At 38.7% G+C, this 16,975-nt stretch overlaps 2 protein-coding genes across 4 annotated transcripts; both read right to left on the bottom strand.

Moving 5' to 3' along the window:
• Positions 1–3,082: 3,082 nt before the first annotated feature.
• rabif (RAB interacting factor) lies at positions 3,083–6,511 on the bottom strand. Of its 3 annotated transcripts, none has more exons than XM_019271752.2 (3): positions 6,361–6,511; positions 6,008–6,168; positions 3,083–3,695 (listed from the first exon to the last, which is right to left on the bottom strand). In XM_019271752.2, exons 2-3 carry the CDS (start codon positions 6,149–6,151, stop codon positions 3,447–3,449), a joined length of 393 nt encoding a protein of 130 aa, XP_019127297.1. In that variant the 5' UTR covers positions 6,152–6,168; positions 6,361–6,511; the 3' UTR covers positions 3,083–3,446. The 3 variants fall into 3 exon arrangements, with proteins under 3 accessions (XP_019127297.1, XP_010751748.2, XP_019127298.1); XM_010753446.3 differs by having other exon boundaries at positions 6,008–6,164; positions 6,361–6,508; XM_019271753.2 differs by having other exon boundaries at positions 6,008–6,160; positions 6,361–6,508.
• A 2,176-nt stretch (positions 6,512–8,687) lies between these two features.
• adipor1a (adiponectin receptor 1a) lies at positions 8,688–15,540 on the bottom strand. Its single transcript, XM_010753447.3, has 8 exons — positions 15,407–15,540; positions 13,178–13,397; positions 12,982–13,095; positions 12,012–12,183; positions 11,688–11,874; positions 10,673–10,860; positions 10,365–10,558; positions 8,688–9,799 (listed from the first exon to the last, which is right to left on the bottom strand). The coding sequence occupies exons 2-8, from the start codon at positions 13,322–13,324 to the stop codon at positions 9,671–9,673; spliced, it is 1,131 nt and encodes a 376-aa protein (XP_010751749.1). The 5' UTR covers positions 13,325–13,397; positions 15,407–15,540; the 3' UTR covers positions 8,688–9,670.
• Positions 15,541–16,975: the final 1,435 nt, after the last annotated feature.

Genomic DNA, 16,975 nt, shown 5'->3' with positions numbered 1-16,975 from the left:
CAACCCCGACACAGCTCGTGTGGTTACATAATAAATGAGTTAAATGCCTGTTAGAGTGGATTAAACGACTTTAAAAAATAAAGTGAACTTCGGTTTGAGTTTTCTCGTTTTCACACTTTGTGCGCACATTCCTCTTTAGTTGTGCTTATATAGCTCACAGATGATGGGTGAGTTTGGTTTGGTCACCCTCTCGGCACGCAGGCGTGCTGAGTCCAAGTCAAGAGACAGGAAGGACCCCGGCTCTTCTTCACTCCGCCCGGCGTGGCCGAAAGAATAGACGCTGCCATTTGTTGCTAATCGAACACACCGTGTAGATCGCTGCGCGCTGACCGGCACTTCGTTTTTAAATGGTCTAGAGGAGCTCGCTGATTGGTGGAGAGCGCAGTCATATGTTGATACTTCAGCTGTTTGTATTTTAATAATAAACATTAATTAAGGCTCCAGAGCGCCTCTGGCACTAGCAGATATAGCCTTTATAATAGAGAAGAAATACTATATTTATGCAAACGTGACGTGTTTATTCTTTTTTTTTTTTTTTTTTTTACAGCTTGAGGCCATATATATGTATATATAACTTTTATTGTATTTGTTGTTTTATTTATTTGTTTATTTTTTTGCATTTTAAATATTTGTTCTGTATATTTCTTGTTTATTAATAATTTCTTAATGTTATGTTATCTTATTTATAGATTGTGTATGAGCTGAATTATTTACAAACAGACCCTTATAAAAGCACTATCAAGTTTCTATAAATATATATATATATATATATATATATATATAATCTGCACATTGCGATCTGCAGTCAAACAAAGAATATATATTCTAGTGCTTTTATAAAGGTCTGTTCAGCTCATACACAGTCTATAAATAACATAACATGAAGAAATTATTAATAAACAAGAAATATATAGAACAAATATTTAAAATGCAAATACAATAAAAGTTATATACAGTATATATACCTTTCAAGTATATGGATATGCATGTTGGATTAGTTGTATCATGCACATACAGTATATATATATCTATATATCAGAATCAGAATCACTTTATTGGCCAGGTGTGTGTACACACACGAGGAATTTGACTCACTTTGCTCTCAATTGTACATACAGGTATAGACATACGTACAGTCAAAAGACAAGGGACATGACAGGTAGACACAAAAACATAAAAACATGAAACAAAAACGTAAAAAAAGAACTATATACATATTTAAAAGGTATATATATTTGCATAAATATAGATATATATATATGCACATGTGTATCTATCTATAGACATTTGTCAGTGACTGATGATAGTACAATGGTGCAGGCGTTGGAATAAATATGGTTTCTACAAATGGTTGTGTTCTGTATCCATCTATTTGGGCAAGAGGCGGGGTACATCCTGGACAAGAAGCTTGTCAGCTCATCGCAGAGCACACAGAGACAGACAACCATTCACACTCACGTTCACACCTACAGCCAATTTAGAGTCACCTATTAACCTATTAAGTGCATGTTTTTTTGGAGTGTGGGAGGAATATCAATATATAACAGTAAATATAATTAGCACAGGAAAAAGTGATTGAGCAATTTAACAGTGCTACATGCTGGTGTTTAAGAGTCTGACAGTTGAAAGACCTGTGGTAGTGCGCCTTCTTACATGGTTGGAGTAGCAGTTGAAGGAGTTGAAGGAGCTCTTTAAGGTCCCCCACAGTTTCATGCATGAGGTGAGAGGAGTTGTTCATGATCTCCTCTCTCCCACTTCCTCTATGGAGCCAAGAGGGCAGTCCAGGACTGTTGCTAATGCTGTTCATTCTGTATTTACTGTCATATCCACTTGCCTCATGTACATTTATGTCTATATCTGTATGTACACTGAGAGCAAAGTGAAATTGGGAGTCCAATTCCTCGGATTTGTACACATGCTTGGCCGATAAAAGTGACTCTGATTACGATTGTGCCACAAATGTCTTCACACATGTACCTGCTTTTGTATCTATTATCTGTCAGTCTTATATCGATCAATCGCACAATCTTAAACCACCTTTTAATGGAAGAATGATGCTGATATAGTTCCATAAAAAAGTAAAATAACATATTAACTTAAGGGGTGTGAAAGCTGTCCCTTGATGCGTGATGAACAGATTTTACTGTAAATGAAGTTGACTTGATTTGACTGAGAGTTAACATTTTCAGCTGAAGCTTATGTTCTCAACAGTGAGTGAGCGTGGCATGCCACTTCATGTGTTTCACTCTGCAAATAAGTCTGATTTGAATGTCGCCGTTCTCTGTTTCATTTGAACTTCCCGTTGCAGACAGTAGACTAACGGTTAGCAGGTGTCTTTCGAAATCAGCTGCACTTATTTAAAGATTCTGACAAAAAAAAAATACTTTGGATCATCACAAACTAAAAGTATTTGTCTCTTGTGTTATGTATAGATTCATTCACTTTAACACTTTAATGAATCTAGACATTCTACATCTTTGCATAGTGTGACCTCTTCATGTAAGATGATCCACATATTATCTAATGTCAGTTTTTAAACATACACTACAGTGGCTACCACCACTGGCAGGGTGTGGGCAGAGCCTTCAGTTAACAGGTGCACAACACACACACACACACAAACAAAATTATGATAATGAGCCCACTATTGATATGCAGAAATGTTTGTCACAGATGCTGAAATCAGGACATCTAGTGGCAAAACGTAGACCCACACCCAAAATGAACTTAAGGAGGTTAAACAGCCTCCTTGCTCCCTCATAAGTGACGTTATCTTCAGTCTATATCTTCCTATTCTTCTACCTTTATCTTTAGGACACGTGCGCACACAAATTGGGACCTGATTTTAGTTTAGGGCTCCAACAAATCATTATTTACAATTAAGTAAAATTATCTTATAAAATGTCCGACCAGAGGCCTAAAATCCCAAAGCAAAATTAAGATGATAAAAACAACAAAGTAAAACAGAAAATACATTTCTGTAGCTGGAATTCATGGATTCCCGCTAATAACTGACCTTAAAGCTTAATCAAGTATCAAAATTGATATTTGATTAATAAATCTGATCCTTTAAACACTTAACTATTTTAGGATTATTATTTTTATTATTACAGATGAATTCCACACATGGTAAACACAGAAACAGTCTTCATCTTGTAATTTTTGTAGGTTACAGGACACTCAGATGAAGTGAACTTCAGCATCACACTGTCCAGGAAACAGCCGCAGGATGCCATTCAACATCGGCTTCCACAAAAACAACTTTATTAGATCGGCATGGTCGTACTGTTGTCAGTGTGAGAGAGGGGAATGGAAGTCCTGTTATCATAAAAAAAATGTACACATAACATCATATGTAAGTGTGTGTGTGAGAGATGGTGTAAATCCATGAAAAGATGCATAGCCTGCCAACACATTTGTTTTTAAAGTTCTTGTATGCATTTCGACTATGCATGATTCACCCTTTCCACGGCCACGTAGTAACTCGTTAGGTCATCCAAACAGTGCCAGCCGATTGGTCCGATCTCACAATCTGCACAGATGAGATACTTGATCTTGCCCACGTCCTTCGTGAAGCCCACGTTATCAAAATCGAACATGTCCTGCACAAACCAGTGGGTGGTCAGAGTGTCCCCGTCCACTGATCCCTCTGTGGTGCTGGGGCCGCTCTTTTTCCGCATGGATGGTAAGAACAGCTGGTGGGAGAAAACACAGCCTCGGATGACATAACAACACTTCTGAGGGGACGAAAATCAATAGTGGAACAGGGCCTCAGTATACGAATGAAAAGGCTGCATTATATCTTAAGTCTAAGTGGGATGTCTGTCTCTGCATATAGAGGCAGACTAACTGGAAGGAGTCTAGTCACTCTAATGCATTAACATGTAGGTAGTATTTTACTGCTGTAAATGGTCGAGGTGCGGACTACTTTATATAATGTTTGGTACTTCTATCTATAACACCACTGATCCATAGCACTTCATTCAGATGGACTCGCTGACTGTGGTGTTGGAAAGGAGGATGCTGTCTAAGGTGCGGGCTATTTTGGACAATGACTCCCACCCACTCCATGAGGTGCTTGACAGACTCAGGAGCTCCTTCAGTCAGAGACTGCTGGCACCAAGATGCTCCACAGAGAGACACAGGAAGTCTTTCCTACCTGTAAACATCAGTCTCTACAAATCCTCCCTCAAAATATCAGACAATCCAAGTCAAGTCCAGTAGCTGTCGTAATTGCTTGTGCAATTACATAAGTGCAATTTTCTCTTGCATGCATACTGCACTTTAAACAATCAGTGTATTCTCTGCACAGTCTCTCAAACACTAAATTCTTTTATAAGTTTTTAGATTTATATATCGTATAGTTCACTGTTACTTTGGCTGGCTTTTATCCTACTGTTTTTGGTTTTATTTAACTGTTATTTATACATGTGTAAATAGTGTTAAATTGTATATCTTATAGGTGTATAGTGGTAAAGTTTCTTCTACATGTGACATCCATTGCACGTCTGTCCGTCCTGGGAGAGGGATCCCTCCTCTGTGGCGCTTCCTGAGGTTTCTTCCACCTTTTTTCCCTGTTAAAAGTTTTTTGTGGGCAAGTTTTTCCTCACTCGAACTGAGGGTCTAAGGACAGAGGGTGTCACTCCCTGTACAGATTGTAAAGCCCTCAGAGGCAAATGTACTTTGTGACTTTGGGCTATACAAATAAAATATGATTTTAATTGATTTGATGTCCAAAGTACGGCCCAGGGGCCAACCACGGCCCGCAGTCAGATTTCATGCAGCCCAAAGCTTAATTTTTATAATATTATTATTATTTATGGCCTGCTAGGATTATCAGACACTGTACGGCTGGAAGATTTGGCTTTTTTTTTGGGTTGACATTACGAAGCATTTGAACCGCTAAGGAAATAACTGCTGGTGTTATACTACATCTGTAGATGTGACACAAAATATTACTTTCTGAATGTTTTTGTTAAAGAGAAGAGCAAGAGTGACACGTTTTAAACTTAAATGTTCACAGACTTTGCGTTACTCATAATAAGTCGTGTTTAAAATGAACATGAGGTTCAGATTTGTATCAACTTCATGCAACGTTTAACGTGTTCATACAATTTATTCTTTGTTATCTGACTCCACATGTGGAAAGAAAGGAAGAACTGGTTTTTAGATTTGCTGACATTATCACTTAAAAAAAATTATAATTGTGACAATGAAAGCAAAATTGTTGCAGAACATTTGTATGTAACTTTTCATTTTTAAGATGTTAGTATCAGCCCCCCGGCATCTTCACATTGTCAAATCTCTTCTTTAAAAGAAGTTTGGACACCCACGTTTTGTCTGTTTAAACCTTTTTAACATCTTCCTCACTCTTCTTCTTTTCTTCTCGGCTTTTCCCTTCAGGGGTCCCCACAGCGAATCAGTTGCCTCCATCTAACCCTGTTTTCTGCATCCTCTTCTCTCACACCAGCTACCTTCATGTCCTCTTTCACTGCATCCATAAACCTCCTCTTTGGTCTTCCTCTAGGCCTCCTCCTGTCTGGCAGTTCAAAACTCAGCATCCTTCTACCAATATATTCACTATCTCTCCTCTGGACATGTCCGAACCATCTCAGTCTGGCCTCTCTGACTTTTATCTCCAAACCCTCTAACATGTGCTGTCCCTCTGATGTACTCATTCCTGGTCCTATCCATCTTGGTCACTCCCAAAGAAGAACCTCAGCATCTTCATCTCTGCTACCTCCACCTTTCCTCACGCTATTAAATCATATTTTTCTACATCTGATGTCACCTTGTCATTTCAAAGAGTAAGTAGACACACAGACAGACAAACATAACACTGTAAGAGCACTCTTTGTATCCTTGATTATTTCTTCTGCCCTGTAAAAGTGGAAACTTAATCAAGGGACAAGACAAGGATAAGAGTTTGTCTGAGCCCTCATGACTCATCATGTCCTCCACATCATCATCATCATCATCATCATCATCATCATCACCGTCGTCGTACCTCTTTCTCCACCAGCACAGCCATCCCCGGACACAGCACCTTGGACCCGCATCTCTGACACACCACAGACTTGCTGTTCTTCCCGTCCTCAGACACCAGGTCGGACCGGTCCGTGCTCTCTTTGGACTGCTGGTCGTTGTCCATGTCTGACCCCTGACTGACACACACACACAAACACACACACACACACACACACACACACACACACACACACACACAGAGTCAACAAAGGCTAACTAGCTTCAGTTCATTAGCGCCAGGCTCGGATCAAAACAAACACGCTGACGTCACGTCACGTCACGTGTCCGTCAGCATCAGCTAGCACAGGTGTGAATGGATCCAGAGAGTCGTACCTGGTGTTGGAGCAGGAACAGGTGGAGCAGGAACAGGTGGAGGAACTCTGACACCGTCACACACAGGGAGCTAAAGCTAAGCTAGCAGCATACCAGCTGGTCCTGACGTTTACCAGCCACCAAATGTTCCCGTGCAGAAACACACGGCCGCGACTTAGTTCCGAATGTTCCCGTGCAGAAACACACGGCCGCGACTTAGTTCCGACCTAAACTAGGCTAAACTGTTGACTTGAATTGAACGTTTATGAAGTGATGTTATATATGTTTAAACATAAATATAATTTTGTATTTTATATATATAAAAATTTAAAACTACATTTGTTTTATATATATATAGAGATCTAGATATATATATCTATAAGAGCATAATATATAGTTATTAGAGAGATATAGAATATATCTATAATATATAATATTATAATACCACACACACAGACATTACACATAGCTAAATATATAGATACGTTGTTGTGCGTGGTATATGTCACACTACATGTGTGTATTATATATTCTATGTATATATATATATATCTAATATATATAGAGATATATATCTTATAGGGAAATATGTGTGTGTGTTTGGGTGGTGTCTATGTATTAGTATATATATATGTATATATATGTATACATACATACATACATACACTGTATACATATACACACATATATGCATATATATATATACATACACAAATATGTATGTGTATATATATGTATACAGTACATGTGTATATATATATATACATACATACACACAGTGTGTATGTATGTATGTATGTATGTATGTATGTATGTATGTATGTATGTGAAACCATATTTATTCCATCACCAGTCGTTTACCCAGTTTACAAATGTCTATAGACAGATACTCATGTCCATATATATCTATATTTATGCAAATATATATACCTTTTAAATATGTATATAGTTATTTTTGTTATGTTTATGTTTTTATGTTAAGTCTGCATCTACCTGTCATGTCCCTTGTCTTTTGACTGTACTTATGTCTATACCTGTATGTACAATTGAGAGCAAAGTGAGTCACAGTTCTTGTGTGTGTACACACACCTGGTGAAGATTCAACTGGGTTAAGCAATTGTTGCAGAAATAATCTCTATAATAGATGTTTTGCTTTTTACTGCTGTAAAAATACTCCACAAGTAAGTCCTATTCCTAAACTATGTTTTCACTCTTGTATAATCACCTGAAAATAAATAATGATGTTTCTGATACCTTAGAATGAGCCTTTTATTTTCTGGAATTTCCTTTGGGATCAATGAAGTATCTGTCTGTCATGTCTATATGAGATATGTAGGTACATGTATTTTCATATAGTTCTTCCAGCTAATGTCTACCTAAGTTCGGGGTTGCAGTAGCCCTGGGTATCATGACACTCATTTGCAAATGCAAAGCACATGAATTCATGCTGTTTCCTGGCGTGGGTTGTAGTACAACATGACTCTTTTTCTTCACTGTTTGGTTTTTCCTGCTAGGTTACATTTTTTTCCTCCACCTGATAGACAACTGATGAGCAGCGGACTCCTCACAGTCACCTACTGCTAATGTCTGGAAGGGTTACATCTTTCTTACCACTGAAACACGCACATAACAAAATTGGACAACAGGTTTGTACATGTGGAAAAAAATGTATTCCAATAATTTTCCAAGATTACCATTAATAAATATTTATGTTTACATTTCAGCGAAATGTATGATTTATCACTTTCTACACAGGACATTACACAAAGTCAAGAATACACATTGTTTTAGTCTTTGTAATAAAGCTTGAATAAGTTGATCTAGAAAAAGGAGTCTTAAACAGCAGTTGATACAACCTATCAATGGAGTTGTAAGTTCAATAATGATTTGATTGTATATATGGCAAGGAAAACAAGAAAAGGTCTGGAAATCTTTGAAGCTCCTTTGACTGTTAAGATAGGCCGTTTCATTTAAAAACATTTCCGTTGGCCTAAGGCACAGGAATACTAAAAGTTTATATCAATCATACATAACACATTTTTAAACCCCGTACGGCGATTTAAAGTTTTGAATTTAATAGTATACACTAAAGGTGCATTTGATATTTACACCTCTCATTGCATCTGAAATCTAGCACAAAAGAAAGATCTCTAGCTAACAAAAACACAATTTGACCTATCCAGATCTGTACATTGTGCGTAGCCCAGGAACTATTACTCTAGAAATTAACCGATGACGTGTTGTCTGACTGAAAAATGACGGCAGGGGAGTTCTTTTAAACTTCAAACATTTCAAGCATCTTAATCTAACCTGAACTGAGCTTATATGTTTTTGCACAATTGCAATTCTTTTTTTTTGCGCCATTATTTAACTTGAAAATCATTTATATGTCAAATTAAACAAGGCTTTTAAAATGCAAAGGAACTTCTAATTCAGTATAAAGTTCAAATGAGTATCCAACTCCTTAATTCGTGTTACTCAGCCACATCTATGGATCATATTCATGGGATTTAAACTACGTGTTCCTTTCATAATAATGCATTTTATTTTGTTTTAATGGGATTTTTTTTCTTTCTTTTTTTTTTTAGAGTATTCGCTGGGCCTTCAGAGTACAGTTCATGTTTTATTGCAGAGCAGGCATGGCTGGGTTTGTGGTGGTCCTCTGGATTTAAACAAACAGCTTCACAACCGGTGTCAGCTTAGTTGAACAAACATCTGGTGACACCTATACACACACACTATATGTGTGTATACTATACCTTCACCGTTCTTATACAAATACACGTGCAGGCCCCCCCCAAAGCACCTAAGTGGTGCTGCTCTGCACCTTAACTCCTGATGTACAGTACATTCATGCTCTAACCTGCATGGGAGGGAATGGTTTACAGTGTGTTCCCTCTGCTACAGCACAAATAACACTCTCTGCATTCTTTGTGCAATGGTAACAGACTACGAAGAGGTCGGGGGTACTAAAGTGGGCTTCTAAGAAATCACCATCAGTTACAGGAATCTAAGATTTTGGTTAAAATCCTGTTTTTAATCACAAACTGCAGACTTCAAGCTTCATTTTTATTGGAGAAGTAGTGCCTGTTGAAGATTCCTCTGTACTTCTATGGCTAGTTAATGCTACTTTAGTGGAGCCAAACAGAAAGACCACCAAAACCCAAACAAGATGTTCGCAAACCAGAAGTACAGAAGGAGCAATAAGTGACTATATATTGAATTCCAGCAGCATTTTAAGTGTGTGTGCATGTATATGTACGTGTGTGCGTGTGTGTATGTGGTGTCTGTTGGGCTATAAAGAAGTATGGGTGAGTCACAGTCGGGACTCTCAGAGTAGAGAGTCATCTGTGCATCCTCCCTCGAGGCCGTAACGGAACTCCTGCAGGTTGGAAACCCCGTAGAAATGGATGAATGCCGCGGCCACGACGAGGACGTGAAAAATCTGATGAGAGTGGAACTAGAAGGAGCGAAAGAGAGGCGCGAGTATCAGTTTCATTCGGTAGAATTTGCCAAACAAAACAAACCCATCTATTGTCTTATAGCTGTGTCTGAACCTGCTCCCTCGTCCCCCCACAGAGTAAAATTAACAGCTGTGCACTCCAGTGAGGTGTAATTTAAGATTTCAGTCTTTTCTGAACAATCACTGCAGCTGACAAAGTGGAGGGAACATCTGTATCTTTTTGGAACCAACAAAAAAAAACCTTGAGTACTGACAAATACAAGAGTGCACGGCCAAAGTCAGAGAACATTTTAAACTGTATTTCATCTAGTTGAAATGTCCTCCTGCTTGTGTTAAATAACATTTAACATTTGAGAACTTTGACTTTTTTTTATTATATTAAAAGAAGAGTCTTGTATGTTGTTTTGGCTCCGAAGCAAAGATGAAGCACTGCACTGTAAAAATGTCTAAACACGGCAGATTTTACCCTCCATCAGGGCAAATGAGCATCTTCGCTGTTTGTGCAGCTAACACCTGACTTTCCCAAGTTCTTTTATGTAATGCAAACACATGAAATACTTACCCAGATGTCACACTTGCCAGGAAAATAGCGCTCAGGGATCCTGGCTGCATACAGACCGGCACCAGTGATATACATGGCGCCCATCAGGTAGAACCAACCCATCTGGCCGACCGTAGTGGCCTTAACAAAGCCCTCCTCTATGGTGAAGTGCATGGTGGGTACAATGCCGCTTAATCCAAGACCCATGAACACACCTGAAAGAAGAACTGGACTTCATTTTCTACATATTACCAGACAGCACAGCAGTTATTCATAACCAAACAGCTGCAGAGAAAACACTGTGCATGTTATCTTCGACCGGTCAGCACCTGCTCTTGTAGGTCTGTGACGAGGTGTAGAGAACCGGTCCCACTGGGCCACTATGATGGCGGCAATGCCGAGGACGCAGACAATGGTGAGGTAGATAAGTCGAGGCTGAGGGGAACAATAGAACGAGTAGTACAGCCAGGGCACGAAGGAGCCCATGATCAGGAGGGCAATGCCCGAGTAGTCAAGCCTGAAGAGAAGAGGGTGACAGAGACAGAGAGAGACAACAGCTGAGAGGTTTTTCACATGTTTCTAAACAAATATATATTTATACATGGTTAGAAATATAAAACAACTCTGCAGCGAGCTTTTGATTATCGACATTTTCACACAGGAACTGTGATCAACATCATCGATCGTAAAGTCTATCCCAAGTTAATTTAAACTCATAGTGGTCTGTATATTTCAAATTGTAGTTGGTTTAATAAATACTTTTTTTTTTTAAAAAGGAAGAAAAATTGAGGTCTGAACGCTTCACACTGCGTCACATCACCCACAAGTCACAAGTGCTGGCAGCCTCGAGCAGTTCAGGGTTCAATTACATGCTCAAGGACATTGGACACATAGACAGGAGGGGTCAGGGGTCAAATCGCCAACCTTCTACTGATTACTGCAGCAATCACACGTCGGAGAATAATTTTCTAAGAGCATAACTCTGAACTCTGAAGAGCGTTGGAAGAGAAAGCTCCTCATCCTTCAATACAAACACTGTAAATTCTTCTAATAAAATAAATCCACTAACACAGATCGCTCTATCATCGTTGTTAGTTTTGGCTGAACTATGGACCATTTTTCTGAATTACGACTACGAGTGTAATCCTCGTTAATTTAACTGAACTCTAGATGGCAAACTGGAGCTGCACATCCAGCGTGAAGACGCCTGAAATTAAAAACCTGCCAACTCCGAGAGCAGGAAAACAGGAGAGACAGTTACAAATGATTCCTTTAAGACATACAAGACAAGCGTGTGAGAAACAGTGTTTGGTGGTGTGTGTGTGTGTGTGTGTGTGGCCTTACTTGGAGAAGGTGCGAGACACTTTCTCAGAGTGGCAGTAGACGGTATGAAAAAGCCAGGAGAAGCTGAGGCAGAGCACAGCTCCCAGGAAGAACATCCCGAACACTACCTTCTCTTGCAGCGGAGCCATAAAATACATGTTGGGCCTCAGCATGGTTAACGTGCCCAGACAAATGAATAAGATGAGCCCTGAGGGGGAGGAAAAAACAGGCAGTTTTAACAAGAGTAGAGACAGGAGGAGAGTTAAACTAACGTGTAGTTGTAAACAAAACTAGAGTTTGCTGCTAAAATTTGGTTCAAACAGTTCTGAGGTTTTTTTCTCTCACCTAACAGGTGAGTCCAGATGTTTCCTGTTTCAGTGTGAATTCTGAAGATGCTCCCAAAGCAGGCCCGGAAAGAGGGCATAGGGGGCCGATGTCCATGCAGGAGGTAATCGTTGTCTTTAAGCCACTCTGGCAGGACATGAAAAGGGATGACCCTCCAGCGTCCCTCCCAAACCTGAAAAACAAGCATAGCTTTCACTCACGCAGACAGACATTTGCAATTGTTATGGCTCGAGAACAGAAACCCTGCGAGGCTGACAAAGAAAATAATGCATTTAAATAGACGATTACTTAACATGCAGTTTAAATATCTAAAGATCTTTATACTGTATCGGTCTTCTTCTCAATAGCTCTGTGTGTTCTGTATTTTAACTAACAAATAAGTTTGTTGTTTGTTGCAAGCTGACACTTGTGTCCCACGGTATACGACACAAATCCTGCGTCCGCCGTTGAGTCATAAAAAATACCCATACATGACTCACTTACAGCAGGTCACAGGTTAAATCCTGGTTGTTGCTATTCACCTGAACCTGCTGCTGTGTGTCTGTGTTAAACTCACTGCTAATCCGCAGAATTACATTGGACCTCGTCTACACCTTTAAGACGACGAGGGTGTTGAGTTGCAGCTCGTTCAATATTTATGCTGGTTCAACATTACAGTCTATTTCCATTCATGTCCGAAGGTTTACCAACCGACGTAAGTTACTGCTGTAATTACATTAACTATATTTTATTAAAAGGAACCTGTGTCCATTCTCTTACACAAAAAGCTGAGGTTGGTAGAGGAAGTAAAACCAGACTGGATAAAATGTGCTGATCTGTCCACACCAACCTCAGGTTTATTTTAAGTCCCTGCACAAAAGCACAAAGCGTTGACTGGCTTTTTCAGCCAAGTAAGACCTTGGATTGTTGCTGTAAACTCATAAAAGTTTTGCATTAATCAAACCGAGGTGACATTTTTTTTTTTTTTTACCTTGTGTACAAATTCCTCCATCTTCTCCATGGCGTGGTGAGCCTGAAGTGGTAAAGTCAGGACCTCTCCCACCTCATCGTCCTCCTCTTCCTCGTCGGCGAGCATCGCGGCCCCCTTCAAAAAAAGAGATGACGCTGAAGCTACTGAGCCATAACATAAGAACTTTTTCTCTAGGAGTCGTCTGAAACAGTCCTACCTCTGGATGGGCGCCTTTAGATGCTGCCTGTCGCCCCCCTCCCTCCTCCAGCAGTGGCCCCAGCTCCATCAGCTCAACATCTGGGACATGGCAGTCCTCAGAGATCCGGCAGTCTGCATCACTTGCAGACCCGTTTCGGCCTGACATAGGGAGACTGCCTGATGATCCACTCACAGTCTCTGTATTCGGCTTCAGATGGTACAGATGGTTCAATTTCCTCCTGAGCAACCAGAATCACAATCAACTTTACTGACTAAAGTATGTTCACATATTCAAGAAATCTGACCCTCTGCTCTCGAGATCTCTTGATATATACTCTGTACTGCAGAGAACACATTTACTGGAAGACACAAATATAGACATAGAGCTAAACATAGACAACCAAACATAAACATGATCACCGTTATATACAGACAAGTCGAGGTGGAAAACAAAAAATGAGATTCTTAATCTTGATGGGACTCTCCTGGTTAAATAAATCTGCATACAGGTCAGATTGTTACACTGCACACAAAGCTGGAAATCATATAGTAGGCCTATAGATAATGATATATTGTTAGTCGATCCATTATTATTGGTTAATTATTGACAATCTTCTTCATAATGGAATTTCGCCTGATAAATGCATCCAATCGTTGACCTCAGACCTGGTTTTGAAAGAGGATCAGATCTAAATAAGAGAGTATTTTTCAAAGTATATCATGTTTTTTTTTTTTGTTCTAGCCGGTGACTTGTCCAGGCTGTACCCTGCCTCTCGCCCCAGAGTCAGCTGGGATGGGCTGCTCCAGCCCCATCGTGACCCTGATGAGGATAAATGGTTACAGAAAATGGACGGATGGATGAATGTCTTAATGTCTTAATAAGGAGAGATGGTCTGATGTGTATTACCCTGTATTTAAAAGACAAACACAGAGTTTACAGGTTTAAGTTTCTATTCTTTGCTCTATTATATCTTTTGCAACTGCATGACCGTTATCTGCTATTGCAGCCCCAATATTATTATTATTATTTTCTATTTCAAGAATATCTTAGATGTTATTTCTTATTTATGACTATCCTTTATCTTATCCATCGTTTGTATTGTGAGCTGCTGTTACCAGTGAATCTTATTAAATCTTAACAAACAGACCAGGCCTGATGTATTTTACACATATTGGTGATCGCAGTTAATAGGTTGTTCTGTACACATGTACAGTAAATATACAGTGTATACAGCCCTAAAAATGGATATTAGGGACATACTGTTGTACTAATGTGTATACTACAACCAGGGGTCTTCAACCAGGGGTCCGTGACCCCTAGGGAGTCCGCAGAGGTACTGCAGACAGGTCGTCAATTTTTTTGTCATAATAATTGACAATTTTCACCAAAATAATCTGCGAGAAAAAAATAAATTAATATACAATAATAAGATACTTTTGACATATATATTTATATAAGTTATTCCATTATGCATGAACATTTTTATCAATCATAAACACATACAGGTTATAAATAGGCAAATAAATAATGTGAAATAAATGATAAATAAATAAATAAATGTCTCTGTTCTGTCTCATCCAAAGGGGCTGAAGAAGGCAGAAGCTCCCTGTTCAGTATAAACATTTTAAATGATTTATTATTTATTTGACTAGATTTGTCCTGAACATTTCTCTGACTGCTGATTTAAAATCGATTATTAATAATCTGTGATTAATCGAGCAGAAACCCAACAACAACAACAAGAGGAGAACAAAGGAGTGTGTGAACTCAGCACACACACACACACACACACACACACACAATAAAAAAATCATCGGTGGACAATTATAAGGAGACAAACAGACATGAGACACAAACAAACAAACAAACAAACAAACAAACAAACGTTGGAGCTCGTCTCAGCTGCCTCGGACAGACGGACGTTGGTTAGCACCGCGTCACATTAAACAACAAAAAAACACAAAAAAAACCGTAAACAACCGCAAGATACCGACGACCTAACGTTACTGTACCGGCTCGTTACACTTCACAGAGAGTAATCTGATTACATTTGGTTCGGTTTATAAGTCAGCGGGTCATTTATCGGCGCTAACGTTACCTTGAAGCTAGCTGTCGCTAACCAGCCGAGCAGGCGACACAGGTTTGTCAAAATAAAAAACCTTCACGACGACGCCGACACGAAACATTCATCTACAAAACAACCACACGTCTAACTGTAGTAATTCAAATGAAATGGACCTCGGTTACCTGACAAGGTAGCTGTCCAAAAAACACAGGAGGCAGGAAGGTGAATTATTTATCGATGTGCGAAAACACACACAATCCGTTCCGGAAGTTCAGACCTCTTCCGTAAACCTAATCCCTAATGTTTGGTTGTGTTTTTCAAAATAAAAGCACCAACTGACACGCACAGAGAAACGACAAAACAAAAGCATTCATTTGTTTAGATTTGCTTATTGCAGGGGTGTCCAAACTTCTTCTTCTTCTTCTTTTTCTTAAAAAGTGGGACAATGTGTCATTTGTTCAATTTTGTTACTGTCTACAGTATTTATGACTATCCATTACTCTATGTACTGGCTTAATTTGTCTTTAACTAGTTTTATTTATTTACTTTTTTCTTCCTTCTGATGTATTTTATTTTGTTTTGATCAACACTTTGGACACTGCCAGTTTGCTGTATATACTTCTGTACAATATATTTTATTTCATTTACTATTTTGATATTGTATTATGTATGGTTTGCTTTTTATAATATATTTTTATTCTTATGTTGTCTATTGTCACTGTGTGTAATGCTGCTGCACTGTAATTTCCCAGCTTGGGATAAATAAAGTATATCTATCTATCTATCTATCTATCTATCTATCTATCTATCTTGTTGTATTTAATTGTGCTATATAAATAAACTGACTTATGACTTAATTATCTTTTTTTATTGTTTGTTTTATAAAGATGACAATATCACCAAATGTAAGCCAGTCAGGTGTGAACAAATCTAAAAAAAATAAATAAAAGTTCTTCATTTCTTTCACACCTGGAGTCAGATAACAAAAGAATAAGTTATATGGAATATGTTAAACTGGCATGAAGTTGATACAAATCTGAACCTCATGTTCATTTTAAACATGACTTGTTATTCATTCATTCATTCTTTCTTTATTCACACACACACACACAACATATTAACATCCAGTAATTGTCATTATATAAACTTAAAAGAAAAGAAGATTGTATACCTGTGTGTGAATCAGGCCTACTGTAGAAGCTATCTAAAGCTTATTGAGGGAGCCTGTGTACATGCAGAACAAAACAAGACAATACATGGAACATTAACAGACATTAGACAACATGGTCCCCATACATACCAACAGTAGCTTTATCAGAGGTTGCAGCTCTCTGTATAAGAATTAATCTGCTTAATTTTCAGCTTCTTCTTGATTTTCAAACTCTCACTGAGCTCGTTCCAGATCTGCTATCCCCTGCATGCAGGAGACGAGCTGGAACTTTTTAAGTCTTCTTTTTTTCCCCCAGTGATTAAATGTTTATTTCTGGTATCATATGAATCCCGAGGATGAGGGATGAGTGATGCAAAGTCTGTGAACATTTAAGTTTAAAACGCTTTAAATCACTCTTGCTCTTTTAGAAAGTCATATTTTGTGTCACATCTACAGATATAAAATAACACAGCAGTTATGTTCTTAGAGGTTCAAATGCTTCGTGTGTCAACCAAAAAAAAAGACAATCCAAGCGGCCATAAATAATTATGAAAATGAAGCTTCAGGCATTTCAAATATGAGATAGTGGTCACTTGGACCG

This window comes from Larimichthys crocea, chromosome VI (assembly GCF_000972845.2).
Source record: "Larimichthys crocea isolate SSNF chromosome VI, L_crocea_2.0, whole genome shotgun sequence".
In the NCBI taxonomy this organism is placed as follows: Eukaryota; Metazoa; Chordata; class Actinopteri; family Sciaenidae; genus Larimichthys; species Larimichthys crocea.
The sequence above is the reverse complement of the archived record's forward strand: the minus strand, read 5'-3'. Positions and strand labels throughout refer to the sequence as shown.